The sequence below is a fragment of the Oncorhynchus tshawytscha genome, linkage group LG09, assembly GCF_018296145.1.
Source record: "Oncorhynchus tshawytscha isolate Ot180627B linkage group LG09, Otsh_v2.0, whole genome shotgun sequence".
NCBI lineage: Eukaryota > Metazoa > Chordata > Actinopteri > Salmoniformes > Salmonidae > Oncorhynchus > Oncorhynchus tshawytscha.
In genome coordinates this window covers 10676890-10700290 of record NC_056437.1, presented here as the reverse complement: position 1 = coordinate 10700290, position 23401 = coordinate 10676890, and the positions used below count along the sequence as shown (strand labels likewise).

The window sequence follows — 23401 nt, the reverse complement described above, 5'->3', positions numbered from 1 at the left end:
CCCTCCTCCCCTTCTCTCTGGACTCTGTTCCCTCCCTCCTCACCTTCTCTCTGGGCTCTGTTCCCTCCCTCCTCACCTTCTCTCTGGGCTCTGTTCCCTCCCTCCTCCCCTTCTCTCTGGGCTCTGTTCCTTCCCTCCTCCCCTTCTCTCTGGACTCTGTTCCTTCCCTCCTCACCTTCTCTCTGGGCTCTGTTCCCTCCCTCCTCACCTTCTCTCTGGGCTCTGTTCCCTCCCCTCCTCACCTTCTCTCTGGGCTCTGTTCCCTCCCTCCTCACCTTCTCTCTGGGCTCTGTTCCCTCCCTCCCCTCACCTTCTCTCTGGGCTCTGTTCCCTCCCTCCTCACCTTCTCTCTGGGCTCTGTTCCCTCCCTCCTTCCCTTCTCTGGGCTGGGCTCTGTTCCCTCCCTCCTCCCCTTCTCTCTGGGCTCTGTTCCCTCCCTCCTCCCCTTCTCTCTGGGCTCTGTTCCCTCCCTCCTCCCCTTCTCTCTGGGCTCTGTTCCCTCCCTCCTCCCCTTCTCTCTGGGCTCTGTTCCCTCCCTCCTCCCCTTCTCTCTGGGCTCTGTTCCCTCCCTCCTCCCCTTCTCTCTGGGCTCTGTTCCCTCCCTCTCTCTCTCCCTCCTTCTTTCTCGATGTCTCCCTCCCACTCCCTCACACTCTCTCTATATATCTATCTATCTCTCTCTATACTATCTCCCACTCCCTCAGGTAGGCAGGCAGGTATAATATGTTCCTGTTTTGCATAGCAGAGTGCTGTTGTGCTGTCTGGTCAGTGGCCATAGACTCCAGACAGTCTATATGGAGTTAGATAACATCTCAACCACGCAGACTTCACAATGGCTATCCCTCAACATGACACAACCGCCCTGCCGCTCGCCTGCCTGCCCCTGTGTTGCCTGTTTCCTAGTCCATGTCCAGCCCCCTACGGACTTAGTGGTGCCCCCAGCTTCCTCCCTGGCTCCAGCCACTTCTAGGCTGCCCTGTACACACACACACACACACACCGTCACTTTGTATTTAAGGCCCAATGGAAACCATTGATTCTAGTCATTCAGAAAACACACTTTCTCTTTAACCTGAGGAACCCTGTGTATAAGGGTTGTTCACCTTATCAGGGTTATTAGATTACATAGACCCACCCTAAATTCCCTTCTCTTCTCTCTTATGTGTCTTTTTAGGACAAGAATGCCATGTTTTCTAACATGTATTTCACATACATTTTCCTATAAGTGTGTAAAACTTCCTCTGCTATCTCTCTCTCTCGGTGTCTAAATCAAATCAAATCAAATCAAATTTTATTTGTCACATACACATGGTTAGCAGATGTTAATGCGAGTGTAGCGAAATGCTTGTGCTTCTAGTTCCGACAATGCAGTAATAACGAGCAAGTAATCTAACTAACAATTCCAAAAAAACTACTGTCTTATACACAGTGTAAGGGGATAAAGAATATGTACATAAGGATATATGAATGAGTGATGGTACAGAGCAGCATAGGCAAGATACAGTAGATGATATCGAGTACAGTATATACATATGAGATAAGTATGTAAACCAAGTGGCATAGTTAAAGTGGCTAGTGATACATGTATTACATAAGGATGCAGTCGATGATATAGAGTACAGTATCAACGTATGCATATGAGATGAACAATGTAGGGTAAGTAACATTATATAAGGTAGCATTGTTTAAAGTGGCTAGTGATATATTTACATTTCCCATCAATTCCCATGATTAAAGTGGCTGGAGTAGAGTCAGTGTCATTGACAGTGTGTTGGCAGTAGCCACTCAATGTTAGTGGTGGCTGTTTAACAGTCTGATGGCCTTGAGATAGAAGCTGTTTTTCAGTCTCTCGGTCCCAGCTTTGATGCACCTGTACTGACCTCGCCTTCTGGATGACAGCGGGGTGAACAGGCAGTGGCTCGGGTGGTTGATGTCCTTGATGATCTTTATGGCCTTCCTGTAGCATCGGGTGGTGTAGGTGTCCTGGAGGGCAGGTAGTTTGCCCCCGGTGATGCGTTGTGCAGACCTCACTACCCTCTGGAGAGCCTTACGGTTGAGGGCGGTGCAGTTGCCATACCAGGCGGTGATACAGCCCGCCAGGATGCTCTCGATTGTGCATCTGTAGAAGTTTGTGAGTGCTTTTGGTGACAAGCCGAATTTCTTCAGCCTCCTGAGGTTGAAGAGGCGCTGCTGCGCCTTCCTCACGATGCTGTCTGTGTGAGTGGACCAATTCAGTTTGTCTGTGATGTGTATGCCGAGGAACTTAAAACTTGCTACCCTCTCCACTACTGTTCCATCGATGTGGATGGGGGTCTAGTATCTCTCTATGTTATGTTTCTCTTCTCTAGGCCCAGGACCTCTATGTTAATAGTTTATCTCTTCTCTAGGCCCAGGACCTCTATGTTAATAGTTTATCTCTTCTCTAGGCCCAGGACCTCTATGTTAATAGTTTATCTCTTCTCTAGGCCCAGGACCTCTATGTTAATAGTTTATCTCTTCTCTAGGCCCAGGACCTCTATGTTAATAGTTTATCTCTTCTCTAGGCCCAGGACCTCTATGTTATGTTTCTCTTCTCTAGGCCCAGGACCTCTATGTTAATAGTTTATCTCTTCTCTAGGCCCAGGACCTCTATGTTAATAGTTTCTCTTCTCTAGGCCCAGGACCGCTGTTAATAGTTTCTCTTCTCTAGGCCCAGGACCTGAATGTGATCGAGGAGGTGATTAGGATGATGCTGGAGATCATCAACTCGTGTCTGTCAAACTCTCTACACCACAACCCCAACCTGGTCTACGCCCTGCTCTACAAGAGAGAGCTCTTCGAACAGTTCAGAACACACCCCTCCTTCCAGGACATCATGCAGAACCTTGACACGGTGAGACAGAGAGACACACAGCACGAATGCCAGCACGCAAACACACACACTCAAACATTAATTCCTAAATCCTCTGAAAACAGTGGCCAATTTTGGATTGAAACTCCTCCACTGCTGTGCTGAATTTTAGCAAGCCTCTAATCTTTCCAGTAGAATCGTTTTGTGAAAAAGCTTTGTAGCATTTCAAAGATTTGGGATTTACAATAAATAATATATTTTCATGATGGAGAGAATTTCGCGCCTCAATTTCTGATGCAAAGATACTCAGAGGGTTGATTACTATTCTAGTGTCAGATGAGAAGAAGCGTAGTACAACTCTGAAAAGATTTGGCATGGGTCCCCAGATCCTCACAAAGTTCTACAGCTGCACCATTGAGAGTATCCTGACCGGTTGTACCACCGCCTGGTATGGCAACTGCTCGGCATCCGCCGTAAGGCACTACAGAGGGTAGTGCGTACAGCCCAGTACACCACTGGGTCCAAGCTTCCTGCCACCCAGGACCTCTATACCAGGCGGTGTCAGAGAGAGTGCTAAGTCTAGGTCCAAAAGGCTCCTTAATAGCTTATGTCTGCCTGTTAGAGATGTCTCTCTGGGACTCTGGCATCCTGTTAGAGATGTCTCTCTGGGACTCTGGCAGCCTGTTAGAGATGTCTCTCTGGGACTCTGGCAGCCTGTTAGAGATGTCTCTCTGGGACTCTGGCAGCCTGTTAGAGATGTCTCTCTGAGACTCTGGCAGGAGCAATTAGGGTTTAGTGCCTTGCTCAAGGGCACATCGACAGATTTTTCACCTTGTCGGCTCGGGGAATCTAACTAGCGACCTTTCGTTATTGGCCCAACACTCCAACTGCTAGGCAACCTGCAGTCCTGATCTTCTACTCCATGTTGCTATGATACAATTTTGTTGCTATGATACGTTTATCAGCTGTTAAATGTGAGAAACACATAGACAGAGAGGTCTGTCCGGAAAACGTTAGTATCACTCAATCCTTGCTTCCTCTGCCCTTGTTTCCTTAGTTGTTATTAAACAAGGACAGAGGATGTGATAACCCCCATCATTTGAATAGATGCTCTGCATCAGTGGATACTCAGACACAACAGTTAGTCCAGGTACACAGAAAATTCAACATCTGCACTCAAAATCCCCCAAAAATGTGATTATTGAATTTTGAAAATAAAAAAAGTAAGATTTTGTTAGTTTTACACTAAAGACATGACTATCGTTGTGCTGTAGAATTAGTGAATTTAGTACATTTTCTTTAACTGTCATTTTTTGTTATGTTCCAACACTCCATCTTGTGCCAATATCAGTTATTTTTAAGTCTTGGTTGCGATATTGTTTTCTACTGGACCTAGTGTCAACAGACAGTCTGTGCCAACAGCGTTTATGCTGATTACACTAGTTACTACAGCTACTGAAGTTACACTGTCTACAAGTTGCTCCCAATGTCATCACGTTAGGGACCTCTGTTGCAGTGGTAGACTCGCCTGACGACCCAAAGCAGAGGATGAAATGAATTATGAAGCTGAGAGGAGACGACAGTTAAATCACTTCAACGATATGTTATTATACATGTACAGAAACGAGACTCATTGAAGAGTCTCTTGACAGTAAATGGTGTCAAATCAAATCACTTCCTCGGTTTCATGACAACCTAGTCTTAAATGATTGACACCTTCATTTAAAGTTGTCATAGTAACCTAGATGAAAGTAAAGGCATTTCACAGAAAATACATGTATTTAGACCTTTACCTCACAGGTCCCTCAAGCAAACACACCACATACATATATATACAGACACACACCCCTGTCTGACTTGTTCTTCTGTTGCCGCTGTGTCCCACAGGTGATAGGTTTCTTCAGCCAGCGTCTGGAAGCAGCAGGGACTGATCTGTCAGTAGAAAGGGTTCAGGAAGTTATCATGAAGGGAGCACAGGCCCTTCCCAACGACCGCCTCAAGGTAAGTAATAAACACACATACACACACCCTGCCCAAAAACACAGAGACAGCAGTGGTAATTAACAATCGGGATTTGGGGGGTTGGGAGGTGGGGGTGGGGGCTGGGAGCTGTGGGGCTGCAGGTAGGGGATGGGATGGGAGGTGGGGGTGGGGCCTGGGAGCTGGGGAGCTGGGGGGGGATGGGGGCTGGGTGGGGGCTGGGGATGGGAGCTGGGGGTGGGGCCTGGGAGCTGGGGGGGGGCTGGGAGCTGGGGGTGGGGCCTGGGAGCCTGGGAGCTGGGGATGGGGGCTGCAGGTAGGGGATGGGAGCTGGAGGTGGGGGTGGGAGCTGGGGGTGGGGCCTGGGAGCTGGGGATGGGGGCTGCAGGTGGGGGATGGGAGATGGGGGCTGGGGATGGGAGCTAGAGGTGGGGCCTGGGAGCTGGGGATGCGGGCTGCAGGTGGGGGATGGGAGGTGGGGGCTGGGGATGGGAGCTGGGGGTGGGGCCTGGGAGCTGGGGATGGGGGCTGCAGGTGGGGGATGGGAGGTGGGGGCTGGGGATGGGAGCTAGAGGTGGGGGCTGGGAGGTGGGAGCTGGAGGTGGGGGATGGGAGGTGGGGGGGAGCTGGAGGTGGGGGCTGGGGATGGGAGCTGGAGGTGGGGGCTGGGCTGAAACTGGGTATATGGGGAGTTGGAGTTGAGGATGATTTAAGATGAAGTCCAGCTCCAATCTTCATCAGCATTAATGTCATGCTCCACCGCCATCCTTCCTGCCTGGTGAATATGCTGCTGCAGATAATGACATTTCAAGGAGACATGACAGCTCCGTCAGTTTGTCTTCATTTTACATCCCAAATGACACCCTGTTCCATATATGGTGCACTACTTTTGAACAGGGCCTATCATCGTGCACTATATAGGGAATAGGGTGCCATTTGAAACGCTGGATCCGGGAGAGGAATCAATTTGCCAGCAAGCACTTCGTTACCTTGCACTCCGTGCTGGGACGCCGCCTACCCACAATTCCCCAACCCCACAGAAATCAAGGAGGAAATATGTATCTGGGGACGTCCCTATGCGTTGCCATGTAGTCCATCTTCAGCGGCGCCCAGCCAGGCGATTTTAATGTTTCATCATGTGTTCTATGTGTTCTATGTTCTGTTGTGGGGCATTGGAACAGGAAGGCATGTGTTCTATGTGTTCTATGTGTTCTGTTGTGGGGCATTGCAACAGGAAGGCATGTGTTCTATGTGTTCTATGTTCTGTTGTGGGGCATTGCAACAGGAAGGCATGTGTTCTATGTGTTCTATGTTCTGTTTTGGGGCATTGGAACAGGAAGGCATGTGTTCTATGTGTTCTATGTTCTGTTGTGGGGCATTGCAACAGGAAGGCATGTGTTCTATGTGTTCTATGTTCTGTTGTGGGGCATTGCAACAGGAAGGCATGTGTTCTATGTGTTCTGTTGTGGGGCATTGCAACAGGAAGGCATGTGTTCTATGTGTTCTATGTTCTGTTGTGGGGCATTGCAACAGGAAGGCATGTGTTCTATGTGTTCTATGTTCTGTTGTGGGGCATTGCAACAGGAAGGCATGTGTTCTATGTGTTCTATGTTCTGTTGTGGGGCATTGCAACAGGAAGGCATGTGTTCTATGTGTTCTATGTTCTGTTGTGGGGCATTGGAACAGGAAGGCATGTGTTCTATGTTCTGTTGTGGGGCATTGGAACAGGAAGGCATGTGTTCTATGTGTTCTATGTTCTGTTGTGGGGCATTGCAACAGGAAGGCATGTGTTCTATGTGTTCTGTTTTGGGGCATTGGAACAGGAAGGCATGTGTTCTATGTGTTCTATGTTCTGTTGTGGGGCATTGGAACAGGAAGGCATGTGTTCTATGTGTTCTATGTGTTCTGTTGTGGGGCATTGCAACAGGAAGGCATGTGTTCTATGTGTTCTATGTTCTGTTGTGGGGCATTGGAACAGGAAGGCATGTGTTCTATGTGTTCTATGTGTTCTATGTTCTGTTGTTGGGGCATTGGAACAGGAAGGCATGTGTTCTATGTTCTGTTTTGTGGGCATTGGAACAGGAAGGCATGTGTTCTATGTGTTCTATGTGTTCTATGTTCTGTTGTGGGGCATTGGAACAGGAAGGCATGTGTTCTATGTTCTGTTGTGGGGCATTGGAACAGGAAGGCATGTGTTCTATGTGTTCTATGTTCTGTTGTGGGGCATTGGAACAGGAAGGCATGTGTTCTATGTGTTCTATGTTATGTTGTGGGGCATTGCAACAGGAAGGCATGTGTCTCTACTACTACTGTTACCAGATAGCTGTTAAGTACCCTATTCCCTGTAAAGTGTACTATTTTTGACAGAACACTGTTAAAAAGTAGTGCACTATAAAGGAAATATGGTGTCATTTGGGAGGTGTAGCATCTCTCCAGCCGTATCTCCTGCTACACATCTCAACACTGTGGCTTTTCTGATAATGGAGGTGTAGCATCTCTCCAGCCGTATCTCCTGCTACACATCTCAACACTGTGGCTTTTCTGATAATGGAGGTGTAGCATCTCTCCAGCCGTATCTCCTGCTACACATCTCAACACTGTGGCTTTTCTGATAATGGAGGTGTAGCATCTCTCCAGCCGTATCTCCTGCTACACATCTCAACACTGTGGCTTTTCTGATAATGGAGGTGTAGCATCTCTCCAGCCGTATCTCCTGCTACACATCTCAACACTGTGGCTTTTCTGATAATGGAGGTGTAGCATCTCTCCAGCCGTATCTCCTGCTACACATCTCAACACTGTGGCTTTTCTGATAATGGACTGAATAATTCCCTCCCTCTGTATGACTAATCTCTGGGGCTGTTCCTTCATCTTGGCATGTATCTGTCAGAACTGGGTTTCAAAAAGCATTTGTTTTCTTTCAAGCTCTCATCTAGCGATCACACGCACACAGTTCTGACTGACAGTTCACTGTAGCTTTGTGTCTCTTCAGTTGTGATCTCCGGCTGGCTTTGACTGATGCATCCTGCCACAATATGATCGCTGCAGCAGTGTGAGAATCTAGGTCGCTCATTCTATCGCTCAACTCTGCCTCAGTCTCTTCTGCCTCAGAGATAATCATCACTTCTCTGCCTGCGTGCCTAGAGAATAGGGGGGGCATTTGGGACACAGCCTTAGCTTCCTAATGAAAATCCATAGGCTAAGATGAATGCTGTGTGGAATCATCAATACATCTATAATTGTCCTCTCAAAGCACTTAAACAGACAAGTGCCTAGCAGTTTGTTAAAGTGAGGATGACATGGTAGAGTACTAAAATGGACAAGAGTTGGAAAGACATTAACCATGTTTCCACTGGCTGTCTATCTGGCCATTTGTCACTGCAGTTAGGGTTGAGCTGAATGTAGAGTTTATATGACTAGTCACGCAGTAACTGCTTCTAATGCACCCAGATCAACTCAACTAGGACATAGAACACTTTTGCCCTCACTGATCTACGTTGTGTTGGATAAAAGCATCTGTTAAATTCCATATATTCTTCTTCTATTGGAAGAGCCTTGAAGAGCTGAATGAACTAGACATAGACAAAGAAGAGCATGATAGATGTATAGAAACATTGACTTACAATGAGCCAGCCAGACATGCGTTTGTCCCTGGCCGTCTGTCTATATCTGTGTGAAATGGGTAACAGAAGGTGAGAATGCCCCAGGGACAGCTTAACTGATGTTCTCCCCCATAAGGGTGCATGCCCAAGCCCCCATCCTGTGTACTCCCTGTTCACCCATGACTGAGTGGCTACGCACGCCTCCAACTCAATCATCAAGTTTTCAGACGACACAACAGTAGTAGGCCTGATTACCAACAATGACTAGACAGCCTACAGAGAGGAGGTGAGGGCCCTGGGAGAGTGGTGCCTGGAAAATAACCTCTCACTCAATGTCAGCAAAACAAAGGAGCTGATCGTGGACTTCAGGAAACAGCAGAGGGAGCACCCCCCTATTCCACATCGACTGGACAGCAGTGGAGAAGGTGGGATGTTCCTCGGCGTAAACATCACTGACGATCTGAAATGTTCCACCCACACAGACAGTGTGGTGAAGAAGGCGCAACAGCGCTGAAGAAATTTCACTTGGCCCCTAAAACCCTCACAAACTTTTACAGATGCACAATTGAGAGCATCCTGTCGGGCTGTATCACCGCCTGGTACGACAACTGCACCGCCTGCAACCGCAGGGCTCTCCAGAGAGTGCTGCGGTCTGCACAATGCATCACCGGGGGCACACTGCCTGCACTCCAGGACACCTACACCACCCGATGTCACAGGAAGGCCAAAAAGATCAAGGACATCAACCACCTGAGCCACTGCCTGTTCACCCGCAATAACATCTGCTAAATATGTGTACTTGACCAGCACAATTTGATTTGACACCACAGTTTTCCGGCAGCGTCAGACTGGCCCGATTATGTCTCTCAGTCCCCCGTCCCTCGTCACCAGCCCCCAGTCCCCAGGCAGAGACAAAGGACCCATCCAGAGATAGGGCCAGCCTCTCTTTCCCTCTCTCTTTGTCTGTGTCTCTCTCAATTCAATTCAAGGGCTTTATTGACATGGGGAACATATGTTAATGTTGCCAAAGCAAGTGAAGCAGATAATAAACTAAAGTGAAATAAACAAAAAGCAACAGTAAACATTACACTCACAGAAGTTCCCAAAGAATAAAGACATTACAAATGTCATATATATATATATATATATATATATATATATATATATATATATATATATATATATATACAGCGTTGTAACTATGTACAAATGGTTAAAGTACAAAAGGGAAAATAAATAACCCATATTTATGCTTGTATTTACAATGGTGTTTGTCCTTCACTGGTTGACCTTTTCTTGTGGTAACAGGTCACAAATCTTGCTGCTGTGATGTCACACTGTGGAATTTCACCCAGTAGATATGGGAGTGTATCAAAATTGGGTTTGTTTTCTAATTCTTTGTGGATCTGTGTAATCTTTGGGAAATATGTGTCTCAAATACATTTGGCAGGAGGTTAGGAAGTGCAGCTCAGTTGCCACCTCATTTTGTGGTGAGCACATAGACTGTCTTCTCTTGAGAGCCATGTCTGCCTATGGCGGCGTTTCTCAATAGGAAGGCTATGCTCACTGAGTCTGTACATAGTCAAAGCTTTCCTTAAGTTTGGGTCAGTCACAGTGGTCAGGTATTCTGCCACTGTGTTCTCTCTGTTTAGGGCCAAATAGCATTCTAGTTCGCTCTGTTTTTTTGTTCATGTTTTATCTTTTCCTCTGTCTGTGTCTCTCTGTTTCCCTCTGTCTGTGTCTCTCTGTTTCCCTCTGTCTGTGTCTCTCTGTTTCCCTCTGTCTGTGCCTGCTGGTCAGCCTCTCTCTCTGCCTTTCTGTCTGTCTGTGTCTCTCTGTTTCCCTCTGTCTGTGCCTGCTGGTCAGCCTCTCTCTCTGCCTTTCTGTCTGTATGTGTCTCTCTGTTTCCCTCTGTCTGTGCCTGCTGGTCAACCTCTCTCTCTGCCTTTGTCTGCCTGTGTCTCTCTGTTTCCCTCTGTCTGTGCCTGATGGTCAGCCTCTCTCTCTGCCTTTCTGTGTCTCTGTTTCCCTCTGTCTGTGCTTGCTGGTCAGCCTCTCTCTCTGCCTTTCTGTCTGTCTGTGTCTGTCTGTTTCCCTCTGTCTGTGCCTGCTGGTCAGCCTCTCTCTCTCTCTCCCACTGTCCTCCAGGTTCTCTCCCTCTCTCCTTCATAGTCCACTGTGAGCCCAGCCACCTACTCCTACAGCTATCAGGCTCAACCACTTTCAATGACAGACAGCGTTTGTGTCCCAAATGGCACCTTATTCCCACATAGTGGGAACCCTGTTCCCTAAATAGCTATTCCCTACGTAGTGCACTATCTACGGAACAGGGTGCCATTTGGGATGGAGACGGACAGTGTGGAATGTAGAGTTGCTTTGTTCTGTAGTGCTGCGATACAGACAGTCTGGCTCCTTTTTGGAGGAGAGGACAAGGGGAGGAGAGGGGGAGGATGGAGGAGAGGAGACGGGAAAGGAGGGGTGGATAGAATAGGCGGGGAGGCTCGATGAGGGGAGGATAGAGGAGAGGAGGGGCGGATAGAAGAGAAGAATAGGAGAGGAGGATGGGAGGGGAGGATAAATGAGGCGGGGATAGAAGAGGAGAGGGGAGGATAGAAGAGGAGAGGGGAGGAGAGGGGAGGATAGAAGAGGAGAGGGGAGGATAGAAGAGGAGAGGGGAGGATAGAAGAGGAGAGGGGAGGGGATGATAGAAGAGGGGAGGGGAGGAGAGGAGAGGGTAGGATAGAAGAGGAGAGGGGAGGTTAGAAGATGGGAGGGGTGGATAGAAGAGGAGAATAGGAGGGGAGGGGGATAGAGGAGGGGAGGGGAGGATAGAAGCGGAGAGGAGGGGAGGATAGGAGAGGGGAGGATAGAAGAGGAGAGGGGAGGATAGAAGCGGAGGGGAGGGGAGGATAGAAGCGGAGGGGAGGGGAGGATAGAAGCGGAGGGGAGGATAGAAGCGGAGGGGAGGATAGAAGCGGAGGGGAGGGCAGGATAGAAGCGGGGGAGGATAGAAGTGGAGGGGAGGGCAGAATAGAAGCGGAGGGCAGGATAGAAGGGGAGGGAGGGTGAGGAAAGAAGCAGAGGGGAGGGCATGATAGAAGCGGAGGGGAGGATAGAAGCAGAGGGGAGGATAGAAGCGGAGGGGAGGATAGAAGCGGGGGGGTTAGAAGCGGGGGAGGATAGAAGCGGAGGGGAGGATAGAAGCGGAGGGAGGATGGAAGCGGAGGGGAGGATGGAAGCGGAGGGGAGGATGGAAGCGGAGGGGAGGATGGAAGCGGAGGGGAGGATGGAAGCGGAGGGGAGGATGGAAGCGGAGGGGAGGATGGAAGCGGAGGGGAGGATAGAAGACGAGGGGGGGAGGATAGAAGCGGAGGGCAGGATAGAAGCGGAGGGCAGGATAGAAGCGGAGGGCAGGATAGAAGCGGAGGGGAGGATAGAAGACGGCGGGGGAGGGGAGGATGGAAGCGGAGGGGAGGATGGAAGCGGAGGGGAGGATAGAAGACGAGGGGAGGGGAGGATAGAAGACGAGGGGAGGGGAGGATAGAAGACGAGGGGAGGGGAGGATAGAAGCGGAGGGGAGGGAGGATAGAAGCGGAGGGGAGGATAGAAGCGGAGGGGAGGATAGAAGCGGAGGGGGAGGATAGAAGCGGAGGGGAGGATAGAAGCGGCGGGGAGGGGAGGATAGAAGCGGGGGAGGATAGAAGCGGGGGAGGATAGAAGCGGAGGGGAGGGCAGGATAGAAGCGGGGGAGGATAGAAGCGGAGGGGAGGGGAGGAAAGAAGCAGAGGGGAGGGCAGGATAGAAGCGGAGGGGAGGATAGAAGGGAGGGGAGGATAGAAGCGGAGGGGAGGATAGAAGCGGAGGGGAGGATAGAAGCGGAGGGGAGGATAGAAGCGGAGGGGAGGATAGAAGCGGAGGGGAGGGCAGGATGGAAGCGGAGGGGGGGAGGATAGAAGCGGAGGGGAGGATAGAAGCGGAGGGGAGGATAGAAGGGAGGGGAGGATAGAAGCGGCGGGGAGGGGAGGTTAGAAGCGGAGGGGAGGATAGAAGCGGAGGGGAGGATAGAAGCGGAGGGGAGGATAGAAGCGGCGGGGAGGGGAGGTTAGAAGGGAGGGGAGGATAGAAGCGGAGGGAGGGCAGGATAGAAGCGGGGGAGGATAGAAGCGGAGGGGAGGGGAGGAAAGAAGCAGAGGGGAGGGGAGGAAAGAAGCGGAGGGCAGGATAGAAGCGGAGGGGAGGATAGAAGCGGAGGGGAGGATAGAAGCGGAGGGGAGGGGAGGTTAGAAGCGGAGGGGAGGATAGAAGCGGAGGGGAGGGCAGGATAGAAGCGGGGGAGGATAGAAGCGGAGGGGAGGGGAGGAAAGAAGCAGAGGGGAGGGGAGGAAAGAAGCGGAGGGCAGGATAGAAGCAGAGGGGAGGATAGAAGCGGAGGGGAGGATAGAAGCGGAGGGGAGGATAGAAGCGGAGGGGAGGATAGAAGCGGAGGGGAGAGCAGGATGGAAGCGGAGGGGAGGATAGAAGCGGAGGGCAGGATAGAAGCGGAGGGGAGGGCAGGATAGAAGCGGAGGGGAGGGGCAGGATAGAAGCGGAGGGGAGGATAGAAGCGGAGGGGAGGGGAGGATAGAAGCGGAGGACAGGATAGAAGCGGAGGGGAGGGCAGGATAGAAGCGGGGGGGATAGAAGGGAGGGGAGGGAGGATAGAAGCGGAGGGCAGGATAGAAGCGGAGGGGAGGGCAGGATAGAAGCGGGGGGATAGAAGCGGAGGGGAGGGAGGATAGAAGCGGAGGGCAGGATAGAAGCGGAGGGGAGGGCAGGATAGAAGCGGAGGGGAGGATAGAAGCGGATGGCAGGATAGAAGTGGAGGGGAGGGGAGGATAGAAGCGGAGGACAGGATAGAAGCGGAGGGGAGGGCAGGATAGAAGCGGGGGGGATAGAAGCGGAGGGGAGGGAGGATAGAAGCGGAGGGCAGGATAGAAGCGGAGGGGAGGGCAGGATAGAAGCGGAGGGGAGGATAGAAGCGGAGGGGGGAGGGCAGGATAGAAGTGGGGGAGGATAGAAGCGGAGGGGAGGATAGATAGAACGGAGGGGAGGATAGAAGCGGAGGGGAGGATAGAAGCGGAGGGGAGGATAGAAGCGGAGGGGAGGGCAGGATAGAAGCGGAGGGGAGGATAGAATTGGAGGGGAGGGCAGGATAGAAGCGGAGGGGAGGATAGAATTGGAGGGGAGGGCAGGATAGAAGCGGAGGGGAGGGGAGGATAGAAGCGGAGGGGAGGGGAGGATAGAAGCGGATGGCAGGATAGAAGTGGAGGGGAGGGGGATAGAAGCGGAGGGCAGGATAGAAGCGGAGGGGAGGATAGAAGCGGAGGGGAGGGCAGGATAGAAGGGGGGATAGAAGCGGAGGGGAGGGAGGATAGAAGCGGAGGGGAGGGCAGGATAGAAGCGGAGGGCAGGATAGAAGCGGAGCGGAGGGCAGGATAGAAGCGGAGGGGAGGATAGAAGCGGAGGGGAGGGCAGGATAGAAGCGGGGGAGGATAGAAGCGGAGGGGAGGGGAGGAAAGAAGCAGAGTGGAGGGCAGGATAGAAGCGGAGGGCAGGATAGAAGCGGAGGGGAGGATAGAAGCGGAGGGGAGGATGGAAGCGGAGGGGAGGATAGAAGCGGAGGGGAGGATAGAAGCGGAGGGGAGGGAGGAGGATAGAAGCAGAGGGGAGGATAGAAGCGGAGGGGAGGATAGAAGCGGAGGGGAGGATAGAAGCGGAGGGGAGGATAGGGGAGGATAGAAGCGGAGGGGAGGGCAGGATAGAAGCGGAGGGGAGGATAGAATTGGAGGGGAGGGCAGGATAGAAGCGGAGGGGAGGATAGAATTGGAGGGGAGGGCAGGATAGAAGCGGAGGGGAGGGGAGGATAGAAGCGGAGGGCAGGATAGAAGCGGAGGGGAGGGCAGGATAGAAGCGGGGGGATAGAAGCGGAGGGGAGGGCGGGATAGAAGCGGAGGGGAGGGCAGGATAGAAGCGGAGGGCAGGATAGAAGCGGAGGGGAGGGCAGGATAGAAGCGGAGGGGAGGGCAGGATAGAAGCGGAGGGGAGGGCAGGATAGAAGCGGAGGGGAGGGCAGGATAGAAGCGGAGGGGAGGGCAGGATAGAAACGGAGGGGAGGGGAGGATAGAAGGGGGGGAGCGGAGGATAGAAGCGGAGGGGAGCGGAGGGGAGCGGAGGATAGGAGGGAGGGGAGGATAGAAGCGGAGGGGAGGATAGAAGCGGAGGGGAGGATAGAAGCGGAGGGGAGGATAGAAGCAGAGGGGAGGATAGAAGCAGAGGGGAGGATAGAAGCAGAGGGGAGGATAGAAGCGCAGGGCAGGATAGAAGCGCAGGGGAGGATAGAAGCGGAGGGGAAGGATAGAAGCGGAGGGGAGGGGATAGAAGCAGAGGGCAGGATAGAAGCGGAGGGCAGGATAGAAGCAGAGGGCAGGATAGAAGCGGAGGGCAGGATAGAAGCGGAGGGCAGGATAGAAGCGGAGGGCAGGATAGAAGCGGAGGGCAGGATAGAAGCGGAGGGCAGGATAGAAGCAGAGGGCAGGATAGAAGCAGAGGGCAGGATAGAAGCAGAGGGGAGGATAGAAGCAGAGGGGAGGATAGAAGCAGAGGGGAGGATAGAAGCGGAGGGGAGGGGAGGATAGAAGCGGAGGGGAGGGGAGGATAGAAGCGGAGGGGAGGGGAGGATAGAAGCGGAGGGGAGGGGAGGATAGAAGCGGAGGGGAGGATAGAAGCAGAGGGGAGGATAGAAGCGGAGGGGAGGATAGAAGCAGAGGGGATGATAGAAGCGGAGGGAAGCGGAGCAACCCTGTGCTGGACTGGGTGACTGGCATGAGCCTGGCCATGTATGTAGTATTTAGGGTCTCCCGAGTGGCGCAGCAGTCTAAGGCACTACATCGCAATGCTAGAGGCGTCACTACAGACATTGGTTTGATCCAGGGCTGTATCACAACCGTCCATGATCGGGAGTTCCATAGGGTGGCGCACAATTGGCCCAGCGTTGTCCGGGTTAGAGGAGGGTTTGGCCGGGGTAGGCCGTCATTGTAAATAAGAATTTGTTCTTAACTGACTTGTCTAGTTAAATAAAGGATAAATACATTAAAATAAATGTAGTCTGCTCTGCAAGCAGGGAGGGATGGATGGAGAGAGAGGGGGAGGTGTTGGAGCCAGGCCAAAACAATGAGCCATTCCTGGGCCAGCCTGTGTACGTGTCTGCTTCCAAAGAAACACTGCAGGAGTGTTTACCTAACCATGCTAGTCTGAAGCTAGTCCACTAGCTAATCTCTAGATCAAATCACAAGCTAAACAACACTGATAGCAAGCTACAAGGGAGTGACTGACTGACTATCTAGCTGACTGACTAATTAGCTGACTGACTGACTGACTAACTAGCTGACTGACTGACTAACTAGCTGACTGACTAACTAGCTGACTGACTGACTAACTAGCTGACTGACTAACTAGCTGACTGACTGACTAACTAGCTGACTGACTGACTAACTAGCTGACTGACCTGACTAACTAGCTGACTGACTATCTAGCTGACTGACTATCTAGCTGACTGACTAACTAGCTGACTGACTGACTGACTAACTAGCTGACTGACTGACTAACTAGCTGACTGACTGACTAACTAGCTGACTGGCTGACTAACTAGCTGACTGACTAACTAGCTGACTGACTGACTAACTAGCTGACTGACCGGACTAACTAGCTGACTAACTAGCTGACTGACCTGACTAACTAGCTGACTGACTAACTAGCTGACTGCCTGACTGACTAACTAGCTGACTGCCTGACTGAGTAACTAGCTGACTAACTGACTGACTGACTAGCTGACTACCTGACTGACTAACTAGCTGACTGGTTGACTGACTAACTAGCTGACTAACTAACTAGCTGACTGACTAACTAGCTGTCTGACTGACCAACTGACTGCCTGACAGACTAGCTGACTGACAAACTAGCTGACTGACTGACTAGCTGACTGACTGACTGATTAGCTGACTGACTGACTAGCTGGGTGACTGACTAGCTGACTGACTGGCTTGCTGACTGACTGACTGACTGCCTGACTGGCTTGCTGACTGACTGGCTTGCTGACTGTCTGACTGACAAATGTTCTAGCTGACTGACTGACTTGCTGACTGACTGACTAACTAACTAGCTGACTGACTGGCTGGTTGGCTGACTAACTAACTAGCTGACTGACTGACTGACTAACTAGCTGACTGACCCGAATGACTGACTGACTTAACTAGCTGACTGCCTGACTGGCTAACTAACTGACTGACTGACTGACTAGCTGACTACCTGACTGACTAACTAGCTGACTGGTTGACTGACTAACTAGCTGACTAACTAACTAGCTGACTAACTAACTAGCTGACTGACTAACTAGCTGCCTGACTGACCAACTGACTGCCTGACAGACTAGCTGACTGACAAACTAGCTGACTGACTGGCTGACTGACTAGCTGACTGACTGACTGACTGATTAGCTGACTGACTGACTAGCTGGATGACTGACGGACTGACTGCCTGACAGACTAGCTGACTGACTGGCTGACTAGCTGGCTGACTGACTGACTGACTAGCTGGATGACTGACTGACTGACTGACTGACTGACTAACTAGCTGACTGACTGACTGACTAGCTGGCTGCCTGCCTGACTGACTACCTGACTGGCTTGCTGACTGTCTGACTGACAAATGTTCTAGCTGACTGACTAACTTGCTGATTGACTGACTGACTGACTGATTAACTAGCTGACTGGCTGGCTGGCTGACTAACTAACTAACTAGCTGACTGACTGACTGACTAACTAACTGACTGACCCGAATGACTGACTGACTAATTAACTGCCTGACTGGCTAACTGACTGACTAGCTGACTACCTGACTGACTAGCTGGCTGCCTGCCTGACTGCCTGACTGGCTTGCTGACTGTCAGACTGACAAATGTTCTAGCTGACTGACTTGCTGACTGACTGACTGACTAACTAGCTGACTGACTGGCTGGCTTACTAACTAACTAGCTGACTGACCCGAATGACTGACTGACTAATTAACTAGCCGACTGCCTGACTGGCTAACTAACTGACTGACTGACTGACTGACTAGCTGACTAACCATCTGACTAACTAGCTGACTAATTGACTGAATGACTGACTAACTAGCTGACTGGTTGACTGACTAACTAGCTGACTAACTAACTAGCTGACTGACTGACTGACTAGCTGACTGACTGACTAACTAGCTGATGTTAATGTATTTGGTAGAGACCGTCAGCTGGCTAGACCACAGTAATACAGCACTGTCTGTTGATACAGTATCGTATGACCACACAAGCCAGGGTCCGTAGATCATTATGCCAGGCTGCTTGTGCTACAGACCAATACTACCCAGAGAGTGGACACAATGAAGGCTAATATGAATGGCCGGGAATGGGCCTGTCATGCCAAATAATGTCCCCACTTTTTGGCAGGGGGACACTATTTGGCGTGACAGGCCCTTCACTGACCACAGCATAATAAGGATTACTATGTGTCTCTCACCAGAGTGTGATTAGTGTGTGACCCAAACATCACCCTGTGACCTGGCTGGTGGGATGTGATGAAATATCACTGTATTATTCATGCTTCCAGGCCTGGCTGCTGCTGGTCTGGGTAAGGTAGGGCTTCGACCTTCGGTTTGAGTTGGCTGGGCTGTTGGTGGGAGAGAAGAGATGGTATACTCTCTGACTTGGCTGGGCAGGGATTGGTAGGTTGGGCAGGACGTGGCTGTTGTTGGACAGAGAGGATACTCTCTGACTGGACTGGGTAAGGCTGGGTTGGGCAGGGATTGGTAGGGTAGGGCAGGACAGAGAGGATACTCTCTGACTGGGCGGGGATTGGTAGGGCAGGACAGAGAGGATGCTCTCTGACTGGACTGGGCAGGGATTGGTAGGGTAGGGCAGGACAGAGAGGATACTCTCTGACTGGGCGGGGATTGGTAGGGCAGGACAGAGAGGATGCTCTCTGACTGGACTGGGCAGGGATTGGTAGGGTAGGGCAGGACAGAGAGGATACTCTGACTGGACTGGGCAGGGATTGGTAGGGTAGGGCAGGACAGAGAGGATGCTCTCTGACTGGACTGGGCAGGGATTGGTAGGGTAGGGCAGGACAGAGAGGATACGCTCTGACTGGACTGGGCAGGGATTGGTAGGGTAGGGCAGGACAGAGAGGATACTCTCTGACTGGACTGTACAGGGGTTGGTAGGGTAGGGCAGGACAGAGAGGATACTCTCTGACTGGGCGGGGATTGGTAGGGCAGGATAGAGAGGATGCTCTGACTGGACTGGGCAGGGATTGGTAGGGTAGGGCAGGGCAGAGAGGATGCTCTCTGACTGGACTGGGCAGGGGTTGGTAGGGTAGGGCAGGACAGAGAGGATACTCTCTGACTGTACTGGGCAGGGGTTGGTAGGGTAGGGCAGGACAGAGAGGATACTCTCTGACTGGACTGTACAGGGGTTGGTAGGGTAGGGCAGGACAGAGAGGATACTCTGACTGGACTGTACAGGGGTTGGTAGGGTAGGGCAGGACAGAGAGGATACTCTCTGACTGGGCGGGATTGGTAGGGCAGGACAGAGAGGATGCTCTCTGACTGGACTGGGCAGGGATTGGTAGGGCAGGACAGAGGATACTATCTGACTGGACTGGGCAGGGATTGGTAGGGTAGGGCAGGACAGAGAGGATGCTCTCTGACTGGACTGGGCAGGGATTGGTAGGGTAGGGCAGGACAGAGGATACTCTCTGACTGGACTGGGCAGGGATGGGTAGGGCAGGACAGAGAGGATGCTCTCTGACTGGACTGGGCAGGGATTGGTAGGGTAGGGTTGGGCAGGACAGAGAGGATGCTCTCTGACTGGACTGGGCAGGGATTGGTAGGGTAGGGCAGGACAGAGAGGATGCTCTCTGACTGGACTGTTTTTAAAACCGCTTCCTCCTCAGCCAGGTCTGGTAATTAGAACTAAAGCTTGTCTGTAACAGAAACCACTCAGGTCGTTCGTTAACAAGCGTTCTCTTTCACCTGAGGCGTCACCTGAAATCAACGATGGGTGTAGATTTCAAGGATGTGGAGGTGTGGGACAGCTAGGTGTCGCTACTAGAGCCAGATTACGAGCTGAATGGCTAGTGGTTCAAATGGGTTCCACACCTACTGGAGCACACACTCACACACTGGCTGGTCACCACCACTTGTGGTTTTCGATGGTTACTTCTCAAATGGAACTCTATTCCATATAGGCCCTGGCCAAAAGTAGTGCACTATATAGGGAATAGGGTGCCATTTGAGACGCTGACCCATTCAGATCAATGGAGGGTTGATGACAGGGGCCTGTTTGAAAGGTCAGAGGTCACCTCTCAGAGTGACACCTCTTACCAAACGTACCTGTATAAGTACCTTTACCTCAGCAACTAGACAGTCAGCTACAGATGGAATTACATCAGATGGAATGGGTTTTATCTGGTTGGTTTGTAGTTAGTTCCTGTCCTATCACCAACCAGTGTTGTCATCTGTCAGTTAAACCTGGGAGTTATAGACAATGAATCTTAACATTTCTATGGTCACATATGCTGATCCAGAGTCAAGACCGGACCTCTCTCGACTCAGACCAAGACCACTAGGTTAAGACTCCATCTCTGGGTTTGTCCTGTCCATAGATCCCCTTTATCTTAAAATGTTCTTCTTCTGTCTTCTCTGTGTCTGTCTACAGAAGTTCCCGGAGCTGAAGTTCAAGTATGTAGAGGAGGATCAACCTGAAGACTTCTTCATCCCGTACGTGTGGTCCCTGGTCTTTAACTCTGGAGTGGGTCTTCACTGGAGCACTACAAACATACAACTCTTCAGCATGGACTCTGCCTGAGGGGAGGTTCACGTTGAGGGGGGTAATCACGCTGAGGGGGTGTTGACGTGTGTGTGTGTGTGTGTGTGTGTGTGTGTGTGTGTGTGTGTGTGTGTGTGTGTGTGTGTGTGTGTGTGTGTGTGTGTGTGTGTGTGTGTGTGTGTGTGTGTGTGTGTGTGTACCCTGCTTTGGAAGTGCCTCTACCCCCACAGACAAATCTGTCTTACAGGGAAATCCCTGTATGTTGGACAGGACATCTGATGTCACCTGTCCTGCTCTTCAGATAGTCTTCTCTCCTGTGCTTCCACAGCCTGGTTATGTATCTAGGTACACCATTGTTTTGATGGTGAGCTCAGTGTTGGGTCTGTTTTCACATGGTTCAGCTCCACACCTCAACAGCAGCACTGAATATAAGGGATGATACTCTCGACAGAGACACGCTACAGTTTTGATCCACAGTCTCTATCAGATTCTATAACTTTTTTTCCTCCCCTCCAATTGCTTTGCGGTTTATTTGGGTTAGCTTAAAAAAAACATATTTATTTTTTAAGTGATGTAGTTATGGTTTAAGGTTGAAAAAAGTTCAGAGAGAATTTAGAACAGGTCACCTGAGGACAGGTCAGTTGATGACAGTTGGTGACAGCCTAAATGATACTTGTCTCTGTAGCCTGGTCCCAGATCTGATCGTAAACAGATTCTGGGACCAGGCTTTTGTCTCACTGTCCTCACTCCAGTCTTTACTACAGGAATCAGTTACTTCAATAGGTTTAAACAGGGGTTTGTGTTTTTCATCAGTTCTCATTTTCAGTCAGTTGACCCAATGTTCTTTTGTGCACAATCATGTTTGTTTATTTGTTAATTTGCATGTTTTATTTGATTCATTTTTTTTAATGTATTTATTTTCATATCTGGATTTGGATATTTGCCCCCACCAAAACATAAACAACAGCACCAACATGATAAACATATCCTTGTAAACCAAAATCTAAAAGTTTTTTTTTTTTACACACTATCTTATTTAGCGGAAGTTATGTAGTTGTCTTAATGTCAATATAGAACGACAACAACAGCTGACAGTTTTGGAAATTCAAAGTTGAATTTAGGAAGCATAATTATTATCTATAGAAAAATAACTAAACTGTATAGGCTAACTGTCATGTTTATTTAGTCTCAAAGGGCACCCTATTCTCTATATAGTGCACTATTTATGACCAGAGCCCTATGCACCCTGGTCAGAAATAATGCACTATATCGGGAATAGTGTGCCATTTGCGATGAATGCCCGATCTTCTACAGGTCAGAGAACGCGTATATATTATTTTATAGACAAATACAAATGCATGTTTGTTACTTTCGACAAACGTTCAACCATATCAATCTGAAGGGAAGATGTTCCCTATGGGTATCCCAAATGGCACCCTATTCCCTATATAGTGCACTACTATGGCCTATAGGACTCTGGTCAAAAGTAGTGAACTATTTATGCAATAGAGTGCAATTTGGGATACTTACAAGGTCACTTTGAATGTTTTCTGTTCTGCATAAACTGACAAATATATTTAGAATATATTTATGTATGCATCAGCATCAACATGACATGGAAAATAAAACATGATTGAAAGACAACTGCGTTTGAGTGTTTGACCTCTCCTTTCTGAAGTGTGCACTCATTCACTACTACACGTACATTTCCAACTATTGGATTGGCAAAGGCATGGACTAGAGGGAGTTTTCATATACCGGTCATTCCCTTTCAAGTCCTAGAAGGGAGGTGAACAAGTGCACACTTCGGGAGAAAGGAGAGACTATTGGGATACACTCATAGATTCCCTCTCTCCTTGTGTTATCTAAGTAACAAGAGTCTTCTCTGTAGTGAATGAGTGAGTGAAGTGTTTGAGAAGCACTCTTCTTGAAAACGTTATCTTTGATATATTTTGCGGTTGTTATGACAGAGGTTTTTAGCTGAAGAAGAATGGATTAAAACATAAATCCTGCTGTTTCCATACAAGTCAGTGATTCTGGAATGTTCACTCAGGTAAAGACAATTTCTTATGACCTCTTACAATCACCTCTCCTTCACCCATACTCTCTACTTCAAATTAAATGGTTCTCTTTCCCTGTCTGCAAACTGACACAAATAAATAAAAACCTGTGAATGGATGCACGATTTTCTTTTACTTCTCAGAAAAAGATGGATTTGTACGTATGTATCTGTGTTTTCCTCTTGTAATGACGACGGAGTGAAGTGGAAGCATGAAACCTTTTTAGGTTGCTGGAGTTAACAGGATACTGTTTGTGTTTGTGCTATTGAAGCGAATGTCCTCCTTTCCCCTCTAGTCTTTTGATTTAATGGCTGAAAACACATTTTCCTTTCTCAAGAGCTGACTGTAATAATTGAAGTAATTACATTTGGGGGAAAAATGACCAATTTGACAGGTACGAACAGTGATGTAACATTTCAACTCCATTTCTGAGTTGGTTGCTGCGAAGCTTCCTAGAAACGTTAGGTACAGTGCTTTCTGAAAAAATTCAGACCCCATGACTTTTCCACATTTTGTTACGTTAAAGCCTTATTCTAAAATGGATTCAATTAATTGTTTTCCTTATTTAGCAACACACAATACCCCATAATGACATCACAATACCCCATAATGACATCACAATACCCCATAATGACAAAGCGAAAACAGGTTTATAGACATTTTGCAAATTTATTAAAAATAAACGGAAATGCCTTATTTACATAAGTATTCAGACCCTTTGCTATAAGACTAAATTGAGCTCAGGTGAATACTGTTTCCATTGATCATCCTTGAGATGTTTCTACAAATTCATTGGAGTCCACTTGTGGTAAATTCAATTGATTGGAGTCCACTTGTGGTAAATTCAATTGATTGGACAAAAACCAAACCGTGAGGTTGACAAAATTGTCCGTAGAGCTCAGAGACAAGAGTGTGTCAAGAAACAGATCTGGGGAAGGGTACCAAAAGCGTTCTGCAGCATTGAAGGTCCCAAACAATACATTGGCCTCCAACATTCTTAAATGGAAGAAGTTTGGAACCACCAAGACTATTC

General features: G+C 49.7%; 1 protein-coding gene across 4 annotated transcripts in view; it reads left to right on the top strand.

Annotated features, from left to right (window-relative positions):
• The window catches only part of dym (dymeclin), a 209457-nt gene extending 186971 nt beyond the window's left edge, over nucleotides 1-22486 (top strand). For all 4 annotated transcript variants that reach the window (XM_042326506.1, XM_042326505.1, XM_042326504.1 and 1 more), the window contains exons 15-17: nucleotides 2690-2872; nucleotides 4718-4831; nucleotides 20198-22486. In XM_042326506.1, the coding sequence (XP_042182440.1) occupies nucleotides 2690-2872; nucleotides 4718-4831; nucleotides 20198-20347 (447 nt within the window). In that variant the 3' untranslated portion in view covers nucleotides 20348-22486. The remainder of the gene's footprint in view (nucleotides 1-2689; nucleotides 2873-4717; nucleotides 4832-20197) is intronic.
• The last annotated feature ends 915 nt before the right edge of the window (nucleotides 22487-23401 follow it).